We start from the raw sequence: 25,133 nt of genomic DNA, 5'->3' as shown, positions 1-25,133 counted from the left end.
AGCTTGAATGTGCCTGTGCTTGACAGTATTCAGGAAGAAGGAATGAAGGCAGACGGTGCTAAGAATCCCCAGAGGTTAAACAAAAGCTGTCATGCAAACCTATGTCTGGCTACCTACAACTGTCTGACTCTCCAGTGAAGCAAAATTGGAAGATGAACTGGAAAAGATTAAATGGGATATTGTTGGCCATAATGAAGTTTAAAGAAAAGATGAAGTCCTCATTGAGGGCAGAAGTGGACATCTATTCTATTACAGAGGTATAGATAATGGAAGAACCAGTGGAGTAGGCTTCATCATTAACAAGAGATGGCGAAACAACATAGTAGACTATGAAAGCTCACAAGAAAGAGCAGCAAGAATCATCATTCAGTTGACAAAGAGATACAGGCTTCAACTAAACCAAGTGTGTGCCACAGCATCAAGTAATAAAAATGGATGATCCAGGGCACTGCGGATTTTCACAATAGAATTTAATCAATCAGTACAGCACAAAGTTTTGACCTTCTGCGAGGTCTTTCTCAAGTGCGGCATACCCATACCATACCCTAACAAGTCCACAATATATATAGTCCCAAACACAGGTGAATTACTTTAAAATCACAGCCGGTTATCCCATGTGGATCATCCTCCATCCGCTGTCTTCTTCCGCATTCAACCGAATGCACACGTTAAAACCAGATTTATCGAACACAGAAGCAAGATAAATAATAAAAAAAAAGGAGACTGCTTTGATCTTACACTGCACTGAGTTTAAACACACTGTTGCGTCACTGAAGTTAATGGGAATTGACCAAGTGCAAAAAAAAACCTTTTCAGGTTCAGAAAAAGATACATCTCTCCTGCAGAGAAGCATTTTGGATGTTCACACTAGATAGTGTTGCCGAGGGGCCTCAATGATTTCCTGTCTTTAAACTGCTTTTTAAACAGCAGATGATAGGGATATGTATGTATACTCTTTTGTCTCAACCAGACCATTCACCTGCTGATCTCCTCCTCACTCTTACTCATTTGACCTATGAGGTTAGTATGTATCATACCCCTCTATAGTATGTGACCGTTTTGAATAAAACAAACAAGCCTTCCATTTTTTAGCCTTTTTATACTACAGTAGCTGTTCACTTAAGGTGTTTTGTAGCACTTATAAGGGTTAACCGGATTTTCATGCTGACTCTCTCCATCTCTCTGCTCATATGACGATCATACCCATATACCCGGCACTATCCCTCCTCCAAGATCTTCTCTTTGAAGTTGGGAGGAAGCGGGGCTATGTGGAAGTCACTGAGTTGGATTGAAGGTGCTCTGGTGATGAGATGCCAGGACCACTTTCCCACACTAACGATGACGTCGCAGATGAGGAGATATTGCGAGAACTACGGACCAATTGGGACCAAGGACAGATGACATGATGACATCAGCCGGAACGAATTGAGGACCTGTATGCGTTTGCATTCGGTTGAATGTGGAAGAGGGCAGCGGATGGAAGATGATCCACGTGGGATAACCGATTGTGATTTTAAAGTAATTCACCTGTGTTTGGGACTATATATTCTGGACTTGTTAGGGTATGGGTATGCCAGTCACTTGAGACAGACCTTGCAGAAGGTCGAAACTTTGTGCTGTGTTGTTTGAATAAATTCTATTGTGAAAATCCGCAGTGCCCTGGATCATCCATTTTTATTCTTTTCCAGGATTTTTTAGACGGGTATTCCCTGAACCAGGAGCACCGGTAACCAAGCATAATTTGATTTTTGCATAGTGTGCAGCATTACATCTGTTTACACAACATCAAGTAATACAGACAATGTGGAAGACTTCTACAATTAACGTAATAACAAAGGGAAGTGTCACCTCAAGATTGTTATGGAAGATTTCCATGGAAACATTGGTGCCCATCAGAAAGACGAAGCACATCAGTTGGCAAATATAGTTACAGTAACAGGAATGAACATGGGGACAGATTGGTAGAATATGCCGAATGTGAAAACTTTTACATCATTAATTCATTGTTCAAGAAGAATCCAAATAGAAAATGGACGCAACTGAATTGTATTGTATGTATTTATTTATATAGCGCCAAAAGTGTACTCAGCGCTTCACAAAGAATACTGTATGGGGAATTATAATACAATAAGCACAGCAAAATCAGACAATAGGAAAGGAAATCCCTGTCCCGAAGAGTTTACAATCTAAGTGGTATAATGGGAGAATAAAGAATAAAATGGACTAACAAACACGTGATTGAAGACTGCACAGTCCTTAACCATTTTGACACAAGCAGCGATCAACAATTGGTTCACTGCTAATTATATCTGGATGGGAAGTTAGAAAGAAGAAAACTGATTAAAAAGACAAAACCAATCAACATCAATAACCTCAAGAATAACAGCGGAGAATTTAAACTAGAACTGAGAAATCACTTCAGCTTGCTTGAAATGCATGAAAACACCCAGTACATAAAATGATAGGGAAAAATAATATATAAATTAGTGATGCACCTGGAAATTATCTGGTAACCAGCCATATTTAAAGTACCTGGAAATTACCTGTAACTGGCCCACGGCGCTGGGAACCAGTGCCGGGCATTTCCATTCCCCTCTGCTCCCTCGTTTTTCCTCTTGGAGAATGGCAGGAGCACAGCAGCAAAAGAGAATTACCTACAGCCGGCGGCAGAAGGTGAGGAGGACGAAAGCGACATCCTGTAGAGGTCAGCAGCCAGCGGCAAAGGGTGAGGAGGGCCATGGCGACATCCTAGTGGTGGTGGGAGCAGAAGAACATGTGACCAGAGAAGAGCATTGCTAGAAGACAGCCGGGGAGGAGCTGCGCTGAAGCAGCGGCAGACACCGGAAGTTGGAAGACTTCCGGGTCGGACCGCTGTGGAGCGCTCCTCTCTGCTCCGGTCACATGTTCCTCTGCTCCCACCGTCACCAGAATGCCGTCGTCCTCCTCACCCGCTGGCTGCAGGTACGTCAAAATTACCCAGCCGGGTAATTTTTTTGTACCCGGTACCGGTTACCTGGTCATTTTCTGGACCCAGTACATCCCTAATATTAATCATTAATATACAATTAAATAGTCAACAATCTTAACAATAGGTGGAGGTGCAAACCAAACACGTTTATTTAAACCTTTGTTGTAAACTAATGGCAATAATAATGTACAAGAATACATTAAAATAGTAATAATTTAGGTATGGCACTTCCCTGCCTCCTCGTATTATAGGGCTGCTCAAGCAAGTCAGTGGGTAGCATGGCACGCAAATTAGTCACTTAGGAGATGGGTCGCCTTGGAGGCATATCTAATACACCACACTCCAATAGAAAATATTCTATGGTTATCTAACCGGATAGGCCTCTTGGAGCACACACTCCCTCAGGCTGTGGGATAGACTTAAGTTCAAAAACAAGCTTAGTAATCCAAACTCTCTGACTCCTTTTTTTGGAAATAGGGATTTTTTCCCGGGACTATCTGGACATTCTTTTGCGGATTGGCGGCAAGCAAATATTTGTAGACTTTTTGATTTTAGCCATGATTTTAAAGTGATGCATTTTGATATTTTGGTTAATGAAAGGGGAATCCCACCAGGAGAGATTTTTCGTTACCTCCAACTAAAAGCCTTTTTCACTAAAGTTAAGCCCACTAGCCCTGTCTCTCAGTTTGAGAGACTTTGTCTGGGAGTTGACTCCCGTGAGAGGCTGATATCGAAACTATACGGCCAATTTGCCCTACCAGCGGAAGACCAAGTTAAACCTAAATTTATGTAGAAGTGGGAAGCTGATCTGGGCGAGGAACTGGAAGATAAGGACTGAGAGGATATTTTCGAAGCGGTAGCCAAAAGCTCAATTTGTTCAACCATCTGGGAAAATGCGTATAAAGTATTGACCCGATGTTATAATACACCTGAAAATATAGCAAAATATGTACCAGGCAACTCCCCTATGTGTCCTAAAGGTTGCGGTGGCCTCTTTTCTGCATATGTGATGGTCATGCCCCCATGTACAGGTTCTATGGATGCAGGTGAGAGCCTGGATCCGCCAGATTTTGGACTTGGACATCCCTCTAGACCCCTTGCTGTTTTTACTAAACAATCCACTCCAGGACCACACTAGAGCAGAAAATAAGCTAATAACTCATATCACCGCGGCACACTGTGCCCTAGCAGGTCTCTGGAAACAGGACAAACCTCCATCAGTCCCGCTAATCAGAAACAAGATATGGTTTGTATGTATGATGGAAAAACGCACTAGTTTTTTGAACGATACGTACGACAACTACCAGAAGGTATGGCTACCCTGGATAATGTTTGTAGGAAGCCGAAATATAGCCCAAAATTCTCTCAGCCTATAAGATTGTAAAACCACCCCCGTTTTAAACCTAGATGGTAGATCTGGCTGCCACCCCCGGCACACATTTATATTTTATTTTACGAAATTTACGTCCCTCATTATCATTATGGTTTACCCTTTTTATAAAAGATAAAGAGGCTGCCCCAGATACTTTTCTTTTCTGTACAAAACAATGTATGTTATGTTATATATTGTGTTATATGTTATTGAAGCTTTGCCAAACTGCTGTTCCCCCCCAACCCCCCTCCCCTTTTTATTTTTTGTACCCAACCCCCCCCCCCGATAATTTTTTTAAAATTCATGTTGTATTTCTGTATATTTTTGCTTTATCTAATAAAAAATTTAAGTTAAATAAAAAAAATAAATTGTAATAATTTAAATAATTAAAAAAATTAAAGTGGCATTAAAGAGGCAGTCAGCGCGGCACTTTATAAAAAAAGATCTATTTTTGTTTTAATATATGCAGCCATTAATTACCTTGTATTAAAAACTAATTAAATAAGCTGTCGATTGGTCCGTTCTCCCGTGATTGAACAGCAAAGATCCTGCTTCCCAGGGTTCACTAAATTGCTGCCTTTCAGTTTCAATTAATCCTTCAGTCAGTGTAAGGCCTCATCCAGGTAGGGAACGGGCGCGCTGGCGCTCCGGTGCTGCGCCCTGCTCGGCCGTGCTTTTCTTGGCCGGCTAGGTGCGTGCGCGTCTGGGGGCGCGGCCCCGACATCACGGAGCTGGGTCGCCCTCATTGGGCGAACCGCTCACGTGACGCGTTTGCGAGCAGCAAAATCAATTTTGCTTGCTCGGCAAGCGGCTGAGCGCCGAGCAGGCACGCACGCCCGCTCACGCAGGCCACGTGCATTGTTGCAACGTGTCCAATGTGAGCGCGCGCGCCTGCTCGGCACCACCCTGGACAAGGCCTAATTCAGCAGCTACAATGTATTGTTATATTACTAAAGTAACATTATCTATTGTTACAGTTTGCAGCTCAAACTGCTGGGAATATCGGCAACCAATTATCACAAACAGAAAAGTTGCAAATATCTTGAACTGCTGGGGAAGTGTGCTAAAACCTGCTAAAGAAATTAAAGTATGCTCAGTATTTTAAAACTTATTTAAAAAATGGCATTGAGTTAATATTTACTTTTTTTTAAATTATTTATCTAATACTACATGTCAGATATTACTTGGATTGCGCCTTTAATCTCAGTATTTAAATTATAAATGTATTAGGCTCAGTTAAAAATCTCAAAAGCTACAGATGCAGCCACCAGTATTAGAACACTTGTACCTGGGAAATTCTGGGAGATTCTGGGGCAGTCTCACAGTAAATGCCTCAACATTTCTGTGAGATTCTTAATGGCCCATCGGATTAATCCGATGGGCCATTAAGAATCTCACAGAAATGTTGACGCAATGTTGCAGCAATGTTAGACTGCCCCAGAATTTCCCAGATACAAGTGTTCTAATACTCGTGGCTGCATCTGTACGTAGAAGTTATAAAATATAAACAGAAAATTCAATAGAAACTAGCAATCTCAAAGAGAAAACTCCTAAAACGTTTATATAAAAATTTCGCAAAGAGAATTAATTTCCTTAGACAAAGACAAATAAAATACAGTATTCTAAAAGGGACCAATATCAATGTCCACATTCAGACTTGCTGGATTAAGAGTTTTTTTTTACATTTGTACAGTAAATTCAAAAAGTCTTACACTGTGCAGAACTCGCACTCTGTCTCCATCCCTCCAGTTGAGCTGAATTTGGTCAATCCCAGTGTATTTTAATACAGCTACTGTACTTCAGAATCGTTACATAATTTAAAATGATTGGGAAAGCTATGTATATAGACACTTATTATGTTCCTAATATGTTCAAAAATAGTAATCCTTAGGGTCTCGTGGTCCTTCCCAGATATTGGAACCCACAGGGACATTATAAAAGATGTTGGTTCATGTTTATTACCTTTCTCTGTGAGTGCACATTTTTTTCAATGGATGCTGTATTTATTAAAACATATTACACAATATTTGCACTGTTTCCCCTCTTATGACAACTGGAGAATGTTTAAGAGTTTTAATTTCATCACCTACATGTGAGTGCCAGCAATACTCCTAAATATTTACCCTTTTGTCCAGATGAGCTAAGCTCAGTTAGGCCATTTAAGGCAATATTAACCTATTAATACAGCATGATGATAATAACACCGATCCACTAAAGTGAGTAATGTAAAGTTAACACAGTTTTACTAATGTAAATAACAACATTAATTTTTATGGATGCTAGTGATAAAATGCAAAAGAGCCATTTCCCCTAACATCACATAGCCACTAAAGGTATACAGTATCCACTAAAGGTTAAACGTGGAGACTTAACATTATGTTAGTTAGGTCATACCTAAAGGTGACCCTCAAATATGGGTTTTGCAGGGGAGGACAGAAAAGGCTCTTATCCAGGGTCGTGGATGGATGCAAGGTGAAGACAAATTTAATGTCACGTTATTGGAAAGTAACGCTATGTCGTGCTAATTTAACATGACATTAAGCCTATTCTAATGAGATACCCATGTCATCTATATGTCTTTCTTTCTTTATCCAGCACAGCTTTAGCACACTCTACAGTACTTTCTCTTCATATCACCTTTCAACAGGCTCTTTATCCGTTCTGGATTAATTCTTACCTTTCAATTTTGGTGAACTTCTTTTACTCATTAGATTTTTATAACAGTATAAAATGTAAATCATCTAATCTCAGAGGAATTATGATTTTCATTAAATATCTATTACATCATTTCTATATAGGTATTATAAAATAGTGCTAAATATTGTACAGTATTTATAAGACTACTCTGAAATCTGGTGTTTTTATCAATATGCAGTTTGGATGGATTGCACTTTTAACAGTGTTGCTTACTCATTAATATTTTATTAATTTGTTTGCCAACCTTCCCTTCCTTATCATTTATATACAAGGGCAATAAAATAGATCTTGCTGGCTTTCTATAAAAAAGAATTCTTAGAGGTAAGAAGGTGACAAGGTGCATAACTGAGCCTGTCATTTGCCGTTTACCTTTTTCAGGACGGGCATACTGTATGCACTTGTTGCTGTTACTGTACCTCCAGCACTGAATGGGTAAATCTAGTTATCAGTTGTTAAGTGGTAAGTATTACAGGTTGATTATTTCTGATTTCACCTTTTCACTTACCTGTCACAGAAAATGTTAATAAAAAAAATGTTCCATTGGGATTAAAAAAGAAGACAACAAGGCGATGCTGTTGAAATAGTTACTTTTAAATGTAAGCTTCTAGGGTTTTTTTTTAAATTCCTGAATTCACAAAAAAACTATTTTTTTATTTCCTATTTTTCTGGTATTGTTGAACTGGTACATTAGACACAGTGTAACATAATAGGGTTGGATTACTAATTCAAATATTAAAGATTGTTCTACAGTATAATCATGAGATGTCAGTTGCTACAAAATGTTAAAGACAAAATGCACTTGGGGTGATTCCTTTCCATTTATCTTTGGTAACTGCTGTGGTTCTACTGGAGCTGTCCTCTCCAATTGTTTAAAATGTAACTATAAAAAACATTTACCTGCACTTATATGATTGAGTAAATAGACAGTCCCACATACCAGGCTGTGACGGAGCGGCCTGTAGGTAAGGTCAGTAAGACGCTAAGACAGAGGGTTAAGCGTAACCGGATTGGTTTATCAACCAGAAGACAACTAAACAATAGGGATCCTGTCCCTTTAAGGCCAAAATAAATGATAAAATAAACACATATTCCCTATAGAGAAACTAACTCACTACTTCAGCCCTATCTAATGGCGCTGGCCAACTAAACTGGTTCCCAGACCAAAACATATATTATCTTGTGCAAACAAACAGTCTAAACATTTCAGCGTCCTATTTATTGCTTATCTGTATTTGCAGGGGATTACTATCTCAGGGTCTCCGTGTCGCTTCTTCAGTCCTTCAGGAACGCCGTTTCCAGGGACAGGCTGTCCAGTTTGTGGTGATCTTTTATCCTGGGTGTGATTCCCAACTGGACCCGGCAGGCCTGCTTCCTTCAGTCCTATTGTCCATAACATCCAGGGTCTCTCCTGGCTGGGAGAAGTCTCTCTACCCACCTGGGGAAAACTAACTCCCTGTCTCTGGCAACTTCCTGCCTTTTATAGCTGCTCAATCAGGAGTTCATTGTCCACACCTCCCAGTTCAGGTCTGAAATCTGACACCCGTGCAGTCTCCTGATGCTTGGAAAGGGAGTTAACCTCTTCACTCCCTTACACAGACATAAATATATTTTTAACAATGTATGAAGACCCATACCCAAGACTCTAATTGCCTCATGGCTGTATCCTCGAGGATGGCACTCCACCGCCATAAACTCAATATGGCTAAAACGGAGATCCTCACATATCTCCCTAAACCTAGCCCAATACCCCCCCTTTCCATCACCGTAAATGGTTCTGCCATCTACCCTGTTGCCAAAGCACATTGCCTAGGAGTGACATATGACTCCTCCCTTTCTTTCTACATTCATGGCATGGCTCAAACGTATTGCTTTTTCCTCCGTAATATTGCCAAGATTCGCTTTTTCCTCTGTCACGCTACTGCTAAAAACTCTGATGCAAGGGTGTGCAAACTTTTATGTCTGCACCCCCCTGCATGCTCTCCCCTCCCCCATACCCTGTCATTGGCGTTTTTGACGTCACGACATGCGACGTCACGTTGCCTTGGCAACGCAACGTCATTTGACCCCACGGCAGCATTTGACGCAGCGTTGACATGGCGACATGGGGCAAGAAGCCGCCGGAGATCAGGTAAGGGAACTTACAGAGAGGCCTTGCTCGATCTCCCGGCATTTAATTTAAATGCTTTGGGGAAAAGCGCAGGGCCCCTGTAAGTGCCGTGCCCTCAGAAAATCTCATGCACCTCTGCTCTAATGCATTTCCTTATCCTCCCCCATCTGGATAATTGTAACATACTGACAAAAGGCCTTCCTGCCTCTCCTTTGCAATTTAAATCTAGATCTGCTGCTAGAATAACGTCACTTTCTCCAAAAACACTTTCACTAATTTCACTTTCTCCAAAGTCTCTGCTCTTCTCCTCCTTAAATGCCTCTCCTGGTTCCCCATCAAGTTTCAGATCACCCTCAAAGTTCTCCTCCTTACTTTCAAGGCTCTTCACTCATTTGATCCTCCTTAGATATCAGCTTTGATCTGTCACTATGCCCTCTTGTCTCCTGCGCTCTACCCATAACGGTCTCCTTTCCACCCCTTTCACCTCTACTGCTCACTTTCACCTTAAACCTTTTTTCCCTCACTCCCCCTTACATGTGGAACTCCCTCACACTCAGTATACGCCAAGCACTTTCTCTCCCCACCCTTAACAATAGCCTACTCATGGCCACTGTCACACACCCATGGGCACTCTTATCAACAACTGCACTTATTGCCTCACCTGCCATCTCTGTACATTTCTAATCATACCACTTAGATTGTAAGCTCTCTGGAGCAGGGATTTCCTTTTCTATTGACTGATCTTATTTGTTGTATTTATTTTACTATAATTCCCTGTACTGTATTCTCTCTCCGGGTCTATTATGGTATCTCCGAAGTTGTCATTCCCGAATCACACTTTTGTCATGTACAGAAGGAGTGGAATTAAATGTGTAAAAAACAATATACTGTATAGCAAACCGCTTCTTCTAAACCGCGTCTTAAAAAAACGCTTTGTACTTACTTTAGAAACTGAATGACCAGCGGTGGAGCTAACTCCATCTCCAGTCCCAGCTATATTTCAGGTTGTAGATGTAACTCGCAATACCAATCTCGCCACTCTTTAGGTGGTGTTAAAAAAAAATGCAAGTTTTTACAAGTAGTTGCTATAACGGAGCTACAAGAATAGCAGTTGTGACAAAAAAAATGCGAGTTGGATGCTTTTTTCACAAACCGATCGTACCGTTAGAGCAAGAGTGAAAAAAAAAAAGAAGCTAAGACACGGTTTGGACATGCAACAAGGGCTTACAGAATAGTAAAGCATGCGAATCCATTTCTAAATTGCACTTTAGAAGTAGTTTCTCACAGAGCTACAAGAATAGGCCCCGCAAAGCTCTGTGGGCGCTATATACTGTAAATAAAGATATACAGCACATACATACTGTACATCTCTGGGTTGCTGTATTGTTAGCACAACTGAATAGGTGTAACATACTGTAGGTTTCTGTAGCATTACACTGCCAGTGCCTACGTCTAAAAGAATAAAATTAAATTTAAGAACAATGTGCGTCTCAATCTTATTGGGTAAATATATAGATTGATTGGTGTATCTTATTTATTTTTATGGTCATTCTAAAACTGATGTTTTTGGCATTTACTCTGAATTATAATTTGTTATGATCTATATACAGCTGAACCCCTTTATAACACGGTGCTCGGGGTCCACATAATGAGACCGCGTTATAACCGGGAACGTGAAATGGCCGGCGCGCGAGGACTTACCCAGCATCTACAGCTCTCACCTCTCTCCCTACTTCATCAGGCTCCGTCCACATCTGTAACTGTTACATACGCCTATAATATACATCTTCTCTAACTGTGCATGTAATGTATTGTATATAATGTATACCCTGTTCATTTATGTAACTGTATTTGTAACCATGTATTATTTGTCATATTAACAATGTCCAGGACATACTTGAAAACGAGAGGTCACTCTCAATGTATTATTTCCTGGTAAAAAATTTTATAAATAAATGTGGAGTCTTTAAGAAGCTGCACGAGCTGGAAAAGAGAAATGCTGCATTGTTTATTGGGTGATTTCTTATCCACTTTTATTGACTTCGTTTCCACCTTGTGTATATATCGTTTAGAAACCAAGTATTTCTTTATTGCGTTTGTTGCTAAAAGTATACTTATTATGAATATTGCTATAAAAATGTTTTATATCTCTCTTAAAAATTTATACTTTTACATAAGATTAGTATTGGTATTTTATTTTGATATTTGAGATGTGTCAATACACCTCCCTGGTTACTGTTGCATATTAAATCTTGTCTGTTTTTCACTAGCCGTGTTGTTCCTCATTCTTATTCACTTATTACAAAAACTATTTTTGAGCCATTTACTACTTTAATTTTCTTCAATGTATAACTTACGCAAACTAATTTTAAAGCAAGGTTCAGTCTTCAAAAAGTTACCTATTCATAAAAGTCTGACTGGGTTGCTGGCTATAATAAGAAGTATACTGTATGTTTAGGAAAATTGAGCAATAATGTTTACAAACATGTACGTAATGGTAAAAATTAAAAGGGGCCACATTTAATACGTCAAAAATTATTTTCTAAAGACTAAAGCAGTCAAACTTTTATTTTGTAGGCATTTTAAATCATTTAAATAATTTGATTGAAAGCTAAAAAGTAACATAGTTTGCATGTTATGGCTGCAGTCTTCACACTGAACACTTTTTAGGAACTGGAACATGCTTGGGAAACCTGTGTGAGCCGTGTGTGTGCACCACTGGGATTTTCATGATTTCCTCTGTGCCATTGAAATTATATGAAGGCCACCAGAAATGGAAGAAATTCACTATAGTAAATTGAGAATCATGAATACAAGTGTGTAATGATATAGATCTATCTGAATTACCGTAAATTCAAGTTGTATGAGTATGATAAAATATTGTCTATTTGTCCATTCTTAATAATAACTATTGGAGCAATTACTTTATTCCTGATATCCTCACTGTTCCTCTTGAAGCTTCTACCACAACATCAATTGCCTAGAGTCCCTCCTAGGATAAAAGTGAACTAAGGACAGTGGCATGTTTAATAGATTATATACTGTAGAGCTCAGTGACATTTTCTTAAATTAACCAAACAAATATACAGTAAGTATTTTGCCATTCTTCTAACTAAACCTTTCCATGGTACAGGCAAACGGAAGGTTTGAAGGAATTTCACAACCATTAAAGCATTTGGTGATAAAACTAAAGGGGAATAGTCTTTGTTTTGTCTATTAATTGTATAATAATTATGAAGCCATCATTAGTCATTAGATACACATGTAGCTGATATACATGAATTCAACAGACCCAGAAATAAAGTAAGCATTTATTTTTAACAGGATCGAAATAAGTAAATTTGCTACTTAAAGGGTGATTTAATTTTTTTAAATTAAACAGATTGCACTGATAAGTGGATTACATTTTGTTTTTAATCTGCTACGTTAGACTGTCTCTTTAGGTCCCCAACCCCTATGTCATGTCCCCACTCTTCCCTTCTTTAAAAACTGTAGCTCATTAGAGCAGGGACTCAATTACCCATAGCACAAGTATGTGCTAACATTGTAATGTTTCCTGTACGTATTACTGTCATTTTTCTAAACCACTGTTTTACTCTGCTGTAGAAAATACTGCATACCTGACCTCTAACTACAGGTTCATAATGTTATAATGATCCAGTACAGAGTTTGGATTCCTATTTGCTTGTGCCCCCATATTACTATAATGGGGTAAGTGCTCATGAGTGTCTGGACTGGCTGATTATCACACTGTCAACCTGGAGTTAGTTGTTAGGTAGGATGTTGGTGCCTCATAACAAAATACAGCTCAACCCCGTTAAAACGCGATCCGTTACAACCCGAATCCGCTTATAATGCGATGCAAGCGTGGCTCACAATTTTCGTCTTTAGGAATACTTTACAACATGATAATTGGTGTCTTAAATAGTTTATTGTAAAACATACTGGACACCCAACAAGCTCCTATTGAACCCCCAAAATAACCACAACATATATATAAGCATATGAGTGTCACAGAGGAGTGCTACTGAGCATGGCAATATATATTTAAAATCAGAGACAGAACATAAAACACAGACAGAGCTCAATTTTTAGCACATCCAGTGAAACTCATACACGGTACAGTGCCTAAATATATATGTATAAAAATCAAGTAAAATGGTCTTTTAGTTTAACAATTTTGGCCAAAAATGTTAAACTAAAAGACCATTTTACTTGATATTTATACATATATATTTAGGCACTGTACCGTGTATGAGTTTCACTGGATGTGCTAAAAACTGAGCTCTGTCTGTGTTTTATGTTCTGTCTCTGATTTTAAATAGTTTATTGTACAATGCATACAATTGTACATTATTCCTAACGCGATCCGCTTATAACACGATGTGATTCTTTGGACCCCAAGCACAGTGTTATAAGGGGTATGAACTGTATCTGTTTTTGAAGGAAATTAAAAAAAGATGCCTATTACTGTGAGAAACTATTAAATAAATAACATCAAGATTTCCTTGTGCCAAATTAGATAAAAAGCTAACCAAGATAAATCTGAGAGTTCCATTGCTGAACATATACTCAAACTAAGCTAGAGATTATTGTCTAAAAAAACAGAATCAACCTTTGGCTAGATTCACCAAAACGCACAAGAGCTTTTGCAGGTGCTGTCCAAGAGAGTGCTGCTTGTACAGTATGCTTTAGTAAATCTAATTCCCTCTGATAAACCATTGCCTTCCATAAATAATGGATGGATTATGGGAGGACTACATTTCAAAAGAGACAACTCTAATCTTTACTACACGATTCAAACTCTGGACTTAATAAAATACATTAAGTCTTTACAACATTTAAAAACTATTGTCCATCATAGAAAAACAATCACTAATGTATTTAAAAGGACCACGTTCAATAAATGTACAGTAATGTTCCCATTTGGTTATTATAAGGATAATGATTGCAATATTCGGCCATAATTTGACGTAATATCTGATATTTTTCACACGGTGATATTTCAGGTTAAATCAAAATCTAAGTTTAAGAAACTTGCATTTGATAAAGATCAATTTAAACTATACTTGTATTGCCAGATTTTTATTATCTAAGGGAACAAAACCTCTGCACATTTTCTATTTGACAGGTATAAGTTGTTCCTCATTTCATCACTGCTTAAAACAGAAAAACAATATGCACACAGTGTATTTTAGCTCATCAAAAGGGACTCAATAGCTACTGTGCAAAATTAAGGTGAAAAAATAAACTTACAGTATGGATTCAAAATAAAAATAAGTAGTTATTTTGGATGTTGATAAAGGCAAGGCAGCTAGAAAATATAATACAGTAAAGGTTACGGTACTTTACCTGCCCCAAGCAGATCTTCCAGTAGTTGTTGTATTAACAGCATCACACGATGATTCAACAATGCTTGAGCCGTTCATCTTGTAGCAAAAACCACAGTTGGGGTCTAACATACATCCGTTACAATAGCTGTAAAATAGAAAAGTCATGTACACGTCAACAACTAAAGGAGTGAAATAATAAATGAAAAAGGTTGGACCATTGTTGACATGAACAATTGATAAAATGTATGAAAATAATGTAATTCAGTCCTGGCTCAGCAATGCAACCTCTCACTGAGGCCATGGAAGTTGGAAACAAAATGTTTAAAAAAAAAAAATGTTGATACTGTATAATAACAAATGCTTCAAAGTTGCTGATGGACAAATAAATGTCCATTCCAATGTCTTTTAGTGAACAGTGGGGATTTGCTTTGCTTTTGTCTATGGGTGCTAGGTATCAAAGCAAGTGTGATGCAATTCTGGGGCAAAAGTACTGTACCAAATATATCCAACTGTAGCTAGAATGGGGTTTTGTGGTGTCAGTGCTACTACTTAAAGGTTTGCGCCCAGGTGCGAGGAAGAATGACTGTACTTCAACTTGACCTTTTGGGTCTCAATAAATCATCAAATAGTTAACAGCTGCCTGTAAGTACTATAGGTTTATGGGCCATGCATGTCTTTATCCCAGGCTGTGCAATATGGCAGACATGCGCTTATAGGGGTCCGTGTTGAAATGGTCAAGAAGCAAAAAGTGGCATATAGAGCTCATTTGCATGTCATTACCCAGAATGCCTGGCTGTTGTGGAATCATTGTATGCTAAGAGATAATGGAGAAAGGCAGGGTTGCAGACATGTCTGAGACATGTGAATGTTCTCACAAGTGGTATTTTAATATGATTTATTGTATAACCTTGTAACAGCAAGTATATCCTGCTCCATCAGTCCTGGGGTCTGGCAGTCCAGGGACACAGTGCTTATAGTGTTTAGGATGGCTTCCCAGGGTTGTGGTACACAGCACCGGATTCCTACAGTCCAGAGGATTGGAGCGTCGGCAGTCCCAGGACTTGAGCTCATCAGCTCCCCAGTACTCTTATGGCATCCACCTAAAGCCACAGCATACATCCTGTGGCCTGGCTGGCTCCTGGCAGCTAACACAGATACTGCTGCTCTGTAGAACACCTTAGTCTTCCTAATTACACATACCTTAACACAGACACTTCTATTTACAGCCTGAAGCCACACCTTCTAGCTAAGATTGTCCAGATCCTACTCAGGAGACATCCCCTTGTACTGGGAGTTAACCCATTAGCGCTCTAATGCCTGGCCACACAAGAAAAAATACTGTTGATTGCAACTTTTGTACTTTTTTTGTACTTTTGCCCATAGAAGTACTCCCTTTAGTTGCATAACTAAATGACCTCAAATTATCTTTGTTTCATATGATTTCTATACTGTTGCCATATAAATCAATGCTTATAATGCAGATTGATATTTAAAGATCCATGCAAATATTTGCCATTGTTTTTATTTAAACTGCTTTCTTATCCTTTCTTTTCTTTTTTAATAGTCTAACAAAACAAAAAAAGAGCGAGGCAAAATTATATGGGGGCGGAGATTTTTGCTGCCCTAGGCCTAACGGGAAATCTGCCACTGCCTTTAGGGGGTTGTCTATGCCCAAACTTGCAGCATGGGTATTTGCCCAACCTGAAAAAGGGCAGTTATGTTGTGAAATACTGAATGAACTCTTTTGTAAGTGTAGCCAGGGCTGGTTTCTGGCTACCAGTCTGCCCTTCTCCTGCCAGTAAGCTCTTGTAAGAGCAGGCTTGCCAGGACTAATCTTGGGTTTTCCCCACCCGCAGCAGCTTCAGTTAGTCACAGGGGAGGCGGTGCAACTAGACCTATATGTCCAATCAGGGACTCAGACCTGGTTCCTGCTTTTCCTGTACTTAAGGGGCTGCACTACCCAAATTTAGCAGTTGTCTCTATCTTTGAGAGAGACAGGTTCTCACACAAAAGTGCCGATTGGCTGTGCACTTGCTGCCTTCTCCCCTTGGGGAGTTAGGAGTGAGAATATTCCTGTGGCTCTAATAGGAAGTCAGGGAAGAGCAAGAACTGCTGTGGGGGTCCTGTACCTGCAGTGAGTGTCCAGGGATACATCCTGAGGGTGAAGGCCCTAAGATGTTCCTGTTGTTGTGTATGCTGTGCCATCTGCAGTGTGCAATAAAGTGTTCCTGTTTTACTATACCTTCCTGCCTGAGACTGCAATCTATCAGGGTAAGGATAAAGAAGTTCTCATACAAGGGATTGCTCCCCACATCCCTGGGGCCTGTAAGAGATGGAGGCGCTGTCACCATGAGTACGAATCAGTTATTACCCCAGAAGCCTGTTCTGACATCCCCTACCACCATGCGGGAGACTCAGATCTACTACTGTAAGCCAGCAGGTATGCACCATCACACTCCATGTAGCAGCAAAATCTCCCAGAGAGGGGGGGGGGGGGTATGTGTTACTTAAATAACAAGTAATATAGCAAATGTTTTGCTAATTAAGACCTGACATGCTACTTCCTTTTCCTGCAAACTGAAGTTTTTTATTATATAAATCAGTCCTTTGTAATTGAGAAAACGGACACAAAGGTAATATGCAGTAGTGTACATAAAGTGCATTTTGACTTTGAATTTGTTAGGATACCGGTGCCTCCACACCGTCCGCACAACCCTCGGACTACCCAGGGCGCAGTCGAACTTCCCCCTACCTACTGCCACTCCCGCGAGCCATCAGCTCGGCCGTCGCCGCGGTCCCGCTTCCCTCGGCCGCTCTTCCTCCTTCTCGGCGGGGAGAGGCGGTCCTTCCGTCCCGCACGCGCCTCCCTCCGGCACGGGCCGCGTGCACGCCCTGCTTACAGTACATGCGCCTGCACCCGTCCCTTATCCTCCACTCCTGCTGTGAGGCTCCACCTCCCCATACCGCACGGACACTTCCTGAGTTCTATTGGGCTCACCTGTGCACCTTCAGCTGCACCTATCCTGAGGAGCTTCCTGCAATCCTCCTGTTCCGCCCCCCAAACCGGATTGGTCTCTCATACCTTATCAGGCATCCCTGTTCCCTCACTCATCGCTCGACATACTCTCTGCATGGAGCTAATGTGCTATTCTCTCAGTGATTCCACAGATTCAGACACGGCTTGTTAGACTACCCTCTTTGGCTCTCGACCTCGGTACTCCTCGGACTTCGTATTCTCTGGCACCCCTCGATCACGGCTTGGACCCCGACTCTTCTCCTCTCTCCGCTCCCTGACCTCGGCAAGGCTTCGACGATTATACTCCAATAACCGGTACCGGCAAGTATTGTCTACGTTACCTATCTCAGGCCTGGCAACGCTTTACTCCACACTCCGAACACGCTCCCTTTGCTGCGGGTGCGTGTATCCTTGCTAACCCCTTCAGCATAGGGGACGGGTCTGGTCTGCGGGCAGCCCCGGCGTAACAGAGTTGTAGAGAATGTACTTTTCAACACAGCTCCAAATATTTGCACCACAGCCATGTCTTACTGTCCTACCCTCAAGACAGTTTATAAATGGTTTACTAGTTAAACTATTACAGTGCTATCATGTTTACTAGTTACACTTGTTCCGTAGTAGTTATTGCACACATGCTTGTGTCCTCTCTAGTCCATTTGTCTGGACTGCCATTACTATTGTCCTTCCTTGAAACGCCCTAACCATTTTACAAGGCTCCCAATCGATATATTCAAGTATAAAATGAAGAGCTATACTTTAAAGAGGCAGGTAAACTAAAGTGAATAATGGCAGTGGCATGTTTAATGGGTTAAATGTAGGTGATTAGCACCATTTATCAATAAACAAGACAAGTATTTCTAAATCCCTTTTTAATGTTTACTATGTCACTCTTGTTGGTAAACTGTAGTATGTACTGGAAATGTGTTCATTCAAACGCTTTTTTCCTTTTATTGTTTTGTTTAATCTATTTATTCTGACATTATTAGCCAAAGAGGAAGTGGAAAAACACTCATTCCATATTGGATTTTGAATTACATGGACTTGGAAAAAATAGCAATAAGCCAGGAGCAAATAAGCTGATTACATTGGTAAGATATTTACCAAAAGGTTTTTTTTTTTTTGCTTTAAGGTCGAAATAGCTGTGCGTAGGGTTACTGGCTCTGCACTTCTTTAAGCCCGACTGTGCTGAAAAGCTGTGTAATGCGGCAGGCATAAGCTTAGGGGGGTCAATGTTAAAATGCACAAGAAGCAAAAATTGACACACTGAGTGCTCATTCGCATATCATTAACCAGAATTCCTGGCTGCAGTGGAAGCATTGCATGCTGAGAGATAATGGGGGAGGCTGATTTGTGGGCCTGTCTGAGACATGTGAATGTGCTCACACGTGGCATTTTTATTTGCTTTAAGAAAGCATTTCAGTTATCCAGTTAAAGCAATATGATGCAAACTGCTCTGCTGCAGCAAATACACTTCAATTAACTCAGATCACCAAATCTTATTTAAATAAAATACTAACTCTGGAATTTTACTCTGTGTTTATTTCCTCCAATATATTTAGAGTTATGGTTTCATTAAATATACTTACTGAGCTTTTATCTCCTAGAATGCATATTATGTCATAAACTCTTGAAAGCCCTCCCATAATATATCCTAACTGACATACAGTATTTAAGGAAACGGTGCTATATGAAAAATGTCTAATTTTTGGTACTAGATACTAGGGTTGATAGTAATACAGTGGTAATAAAAGTGGCCAGTAACTCAGTACTGACAATTGTTTATTACCGTGGTATTACGGTCTGCCAGCTCCTGGCGGGGTTGTGAAGCTTCAGTGTGTCCCAGAGCTACCAGTCACACACCCCCACACCCCTCTTTTCCGCCTGCTTCTGCAGAGAGAGGAGGGGGCTGAGTCGGCGAGAGTAGAGGGCGGGTCTGGAAGCTCCGAGGCTATCGCATGCTATAGCTTCAATCCACCTACTGGTAATCTCAATCCCTCCCCATGCCGTGCCTCTTAACCCCTTCCTTTGCCAAATGCCTCTTCACCCTCTCCTCACCACCTCTGTGCCCCTTCACCCCAACTATACACCTTAACCTCCCACATCCCCCATCCCCCAATGCCCCTTAACCGCCACCTTCCCCAAGCCCATTAAATGTGTGCCGGAGAAAGGGGCAAATCGTGTGCATGGAGATGAAAAAGGGGCCTTAGTGGGGTTTAGTTCACTTAATGTAAAATAATTATTAGAAAAATATATGTTTCATTTCATAAAATTCAAATATACTAAAACGTACCGTATTTACTTTTATTAAGAATAAAATGCATTGTTGTAAGAATGATTTTTTACAATACATTTCTTAAAGCTGTTTTTGATTACTTTCGACTTGTATTAGTATTGATTGAGATAAATATCGTTATTGTGTTAAATTATTTAATATCGTTATCGTGGGAATTTTTTTGTTCTTGCCAAACCCTACTAAATACGAATGCTGCCTAATACTATTTAACATTTCGAAATAAAATAAACTTAAATTAGCAATCAGAAAACAATGACGTAGAACAAGGTCTAGTCAAATGAATAGTGATATGCTGCACACCATTAGTCAAAAAACAAAACAGTATTACCGGTGCTGCTGGTTCAAAGGGATACCTGTCACAAATATCCAAGGTTGAACTGTGAAAAGGAAAGATCCAGCACTCCACGGATTTGCAAAAGTATCAAATTTATTGCGCCATACACAATGACCGTTTCGACCTTAGTAGGTCTTTTTCAAGTGAAAAGGCATGCCTTTTCACTTGAAAAAGACCTACTAAGTTCGAAACGGTCGTTGTGTATGGCGCAATAAATTTGATACTTTTGCAAATCCGTGGAGCGCTGGATCTTTCCTTTTCACAGTAGAACAAGCTCTAACATGCAGCAGGGAAGCATTTACTATACAGAACTAAGGGTGTTAAGAAAAGGGGCTTACCGACTCCTAAAATACTGCTTTTATCCCTGTTAGATATACAGTATTGTAATCACAAGATAAAGGCATTTCCAAAGATAAGTATTTTAAAGATCATAAATAATTCAGATCTAGTTAAGTCCCTATTTATTCACTCAAAATGTTGAAGCTGAACATATATTACATTCAATTTCAGGTAAATTACCCAGGATGTACACCATCTCCTTATACTGTAACAAACATTTACCTCTCTATTTTCTTTTCCGTACGATTGCATGATAACATACAATTTCTGTGTTGTCTCCCAACAGAGAGGCAGCTGGTTCATCAACATGGCAAATTCATTTAGGAAGGAAACATGTCTTTATCAGACAGTGCATCTTGGTTAACTGGTTTACTGCCAGAGGATAATGTAATGTAATATATTGCTTGTCATTCCTGTAGTGGAGTTACAATTGACCAAAATATAAATTCCACTCCCACAAATTTACAGTGTTACTTATGAGCTCATTTCCTAATAACAAATACATGACAAAGGGCAATACCAAAAACATTTTTTCTTACGTTGTGGATATCACATCTTATTCAGAGACACAGGTTTAGGTCCATTAATGAGATGCCTCGTTGTGTTATCCACATACAGTATTAATATATTTGACAATGAGAGTTAAGGATACACAGGAACTGAATCCATTCAAATAGTTACTGTACATTTCTTAAAAATGGAAATGCTGGTAACTGTGTTCTCCCCACGTTTCATTATCCAGCTGTTATGACAATGTGAGGCATATGCTCATTGTATTAGAAATCATTGTATTTTATGTATTGAACACTACACAACATGTGGATTATATAATTTTTTTCTGGGCTTGGGGAATATCTTGGTCAAAAGTTTAAAAAAAAGGAAGGAAATAATAGGTTGTATGATACCTTTTCTTGAAAAACCAAAAGTTAACAGTGTATAAGCTTTGGAACCTCACAGTGTTCTTCAGGTACAGTATAGCAGCTGTGCAGCAAGTCAGAGATCATATGCTGTCAGGAACCCCGCCACCCGGACGTGTCACGCACCAACACCAGGGACGCACGCACACGCTGCAGTAATAGGCAGATTGCGCAATCTCACTTCTGTGACGTAACCACGGCGAACAACCCTGTTGGCGACACAGTCGCCTAACGTTGCACTACCCCTGCGCGTGCATGCCGCGCGGCAGGTAGTCAGGACTGAAATCAGCTGTCTCTCACCTGATGCCCATTTAGCTTCCTCCTATCGCCTCTCAGCTTACGTGCGACGTCACTGATCCTGCTGCCTTCCTATTGGTTCTTGTTCCTTTTTATACCCAGTCAGCCCTCTGCTTGTTGTTGAGCATAAACTATTGTTTATGTACCGTGCTTACTGCATTCTGAGTATTGCCTGTTGCTGTGCCTTGTGAAGAAGAAGTGTTACCAAACCAGGCGCTTAGATCAAATGCTTTTCCTCTGATAGAAAAAATCCAGTGATATATATATATATATATATATATATATATATATATATATATATAAATTTGGATTTGCAGGCCCTTTTTGTTACCAGGGGAGGGTCCCAGATCGACACCCCTACGTTTCGTCGCTTAGGTTATGGAGACTTCACCAGAGAATCAAGTGTCGTACTGCTGTAAAGCACTATGTACATGGATGGTGCTACATAATTAAGATTAACATACATTAACATCAGAACTCAGGGTCTGCTACCTTATTGGAGCCTGAAAGCTGCGGTGTAATGTCGAAAGGTTCTGTGAGCTCGAAAATTTCAACACTTAATTTCTGTTTGTCAAATAAGTACCATACTTTTTTTTTTTTTTTTTTTTTACATTTTTCCTTTGTTTATATTAATAAGGGACCAATCCAGCTAAAATGCCTTATTTTGTCAAATGTAATAAATGTTGTTCGTATAATGCATTTTTACAACTAAATGCGATTATTTGAGGGTGTATTTAAATGATCTAACAAGACTATGGTAATCAGTGTACTTCCCATATCTTAGAGAATGTATCATGAATGACTTTAGGGACAGGGGCCAGTTAGGTGTGCAAATAAAGTATAATATGCAATATTCATTTTAATAGTGGAAGCTCAGAGCTCATGTCTGCAAAATGAAACCAGGTCATACATTTTGGACTTGTATATAAACAAAATATGAGAAGCGCTCTCTCCAAGGTATAGTTAAGCGCAAAAATATTTAATAGCTAAAAATAGAGCTGATAAAAAACTCACATATGGTTAAGCTCTACAATATATACACTAGCATGTACAGTAATTGACCATAAAGCAATCCCTCTTGAATATTTCACAAAGTACCATAGGTAAACAATAGCATGCAGCAGATGGAGTCACTGTAGCCGATATTATGCTTCTTTTATGGATCCAATGTACATTATGCAAGCACCATATCTACATACACTCCTGGGAGTAATCCAGCTGACCTGAGACCTCCTAATTGGACTTTTCTGCACGAGGATTCATCTTGTTGCCAGTCCCGTTTACAGAGGAGGTGTCCTGACATTATTTTCCGCTAATATCCATTACCTTGCATCCATAAAAGAATCATCATATCTGCTACGGTGACTCCATCTGCTGCATGCTATTGCTTACCTATGGTACTTTGTGAAATATTCAAGAGGGATTGCTATCTGGTCAATTACATGCCTCTGTATATGTTATAGTGATTAACTATATGTGAGTTTTTATCAGCTCTATTTTTAGCTATTAAATATTTTTGCACCTGACAACATCTTGGAGAGAGCACTTCTCATCTTTGCAGCTCCATTTTTCCTGATGTGGTGTATCTTTGGGAAAGCTACCCCCGTTAAATAACCTCTTTGAAGGTCTTTTCTATTTTTTTTCCCTCTTTTCTTCCACCATCATCTGTTTTTTTCCTATTGACACACACACACACACACACACACACACACACACACACACACACACACACACACACACACACACACACACACACACACACACACACACCTATATTGTTGTTTGCACTATTGTCACATATTTTTCAATTTTGATCAAGTAAATATTTAACTTTATTATATATTGATCATTTTATTCACACTTGTATCACTAAAGATTTCACATATTCATAATTGTTGGAGCGCTACTTACACTAAAAATAACAATAATTATATATTTATATACACACATACAGTATATGTTACATACAGTGCCTTGTTTTATTAAATATATTACTCCTGTCTCTCCTGTTTGTCTAGATCACTATTATATAACAACAGATAGCAACCTCCTAAAGCAGAACTTCTACCTGCTTGCTTTCTTTATAACTTTATTTTAAGCTCATCTTAACTGGGGGGTCCCTTGGAGCGGTTCGATGAACTACGATGTCCTGGTTCCCAATATATTTGTGATTTTTTTTGTGGTAGGTTTGATACAAAGAAACTACAAATATGGCCACCAGATTAAAACATGCTTGAGAGGTCACCAATAAAAAGCAGCTGATGTTGCAGCTTTTCTATTGGCTGACGGAGGAATGATGATCCCTGTTCAGGTAAGTTAAAACACTAGGAAAATACTGTACATTTGGTACTATTGTCACTTAAAGGCTTCCAGCATCCACACAGTCATTATAGCGCACTCCATATCCACTCTAACTAAACACCATCTTATTACTCAAGAAAACCATTTCCACTTTCACCACACATCCCCCCAATCAAAAATCACTACCACAACTAACAAACAGGTTTCCTGATTTCCAGGTCAAGACTTCAGTCATGGGCCTACGGGAAACCGGTCAGCGAGCCTTCTTATCAGCTACAGCATGTATTGGTCTAATAAAAGGTATCCCACTATCTGCTCCCTATTCCTCCTTTTGATATTTTACTCCATGGGAAATGTGGAGAACCAATCATTCAGCAGCAGTGGGAGAGGACTGAAGAGTCTACGTATCAGGGAAGGAGAAAAATGATAGACATTTCTTTTTTTGTGTCCAAGAGCATTATCATTTTCAGTTCAATTGTTTTTTTTGTTCATAGGTGCTTCTGAAAATCCCTTTGAGGACCTGAATTTTTAGATAACTCCCCGAATTATCTGGCTGTGAAAAGTGGTGCCCCATTGTGTCTGTGCAGATTCATTCTAGTTTGTCGTTTTGGGCTGGTTCCACCAATGTAACATCCAGTTGTATTTTTGCACCTTCCAATATATACCTCACTTAACAGGAAGAAAAGACCTGTAAGGCTTTAAAAGCTCTGTACAGTACACCAGCGGTGCGCAAACTGGGGGGCGCAAGATTATGTAGGGGGGCGCAGGCTGCGTGCGGGGAAACCTGGGGGCAGGCAAAGCTGTGCACGGGTGACCAGAAGCTCCGTGCAGAGGCTGCTTCCAGTTCTCTGCTCTGTCTGCCTGCAGAGGGGGTGGGGCCTGCAGAGGGGACGGGGCCTTGCCTGCACACAGACAAGCCCTACTCCTCCTGTCTGTTACCCGCCCGTTTTCAGCAGCACATGGGGGGACCTGAGCAGGCTTAGTTACTTCCTCCCTCCACCCACTGTGTGTGTGTGTGTGTGTGTGTGTGTGTGTGTGTGTGTGTGTGTGTGTGTGTGTGTGTGTGTGTGTGTGTGTATGTATATATATATATAGAGGAAGTTATTAAGACAGCGCCCCTGTCAGTGACACCCAAACTGCTATATTTTGATCTCATGCA

At 40.0% G+C, this 25,133-nt stretch overlaps 1 protein-coding gene across 1 annotated transcript in view; it reads right to left on the bottom strand.

Annotated features, from left to right (window-relative positions):
• The window catches only part of SLC2A13 (solute carrier family 2 member 13), a 467,906-nt gene that overhangs the window by 78,273 nt on the left and 364,500 nt on the right, over window positions 1-25,133 (bottom strand). The window contains exon 7 of the mRNA XM_075599766.1: window positions 14,497-14,622. Coding sequence (XP_075455881.1) covers window positions 14,497-14,622 — 126 coding nt within the window. The remainder of the gene's footprint in view (window positions 1-14,496; window positions 14,623-25,133) is intronic.

Source organism: Ascaphus truei, chromosome 5, assembly GCF_040206685.1.
Source record: "Ascaphus truei isolate aAscTru1 chromosome 5, aAscTru1.hap1, whole genome shotgun sequence".
Classification (NCBI taxonomy): domain Eukaryota; kingdom Metazoa; phylum Chordata; class Amphibia; order Anura; family Ascaphidae; genus Ascaphus; species Ascaphus truei.
Note: the sequence above shows the minus strand (reverse complement) of the source record. Positions and strands in the feature narration are given on the sequence as shown.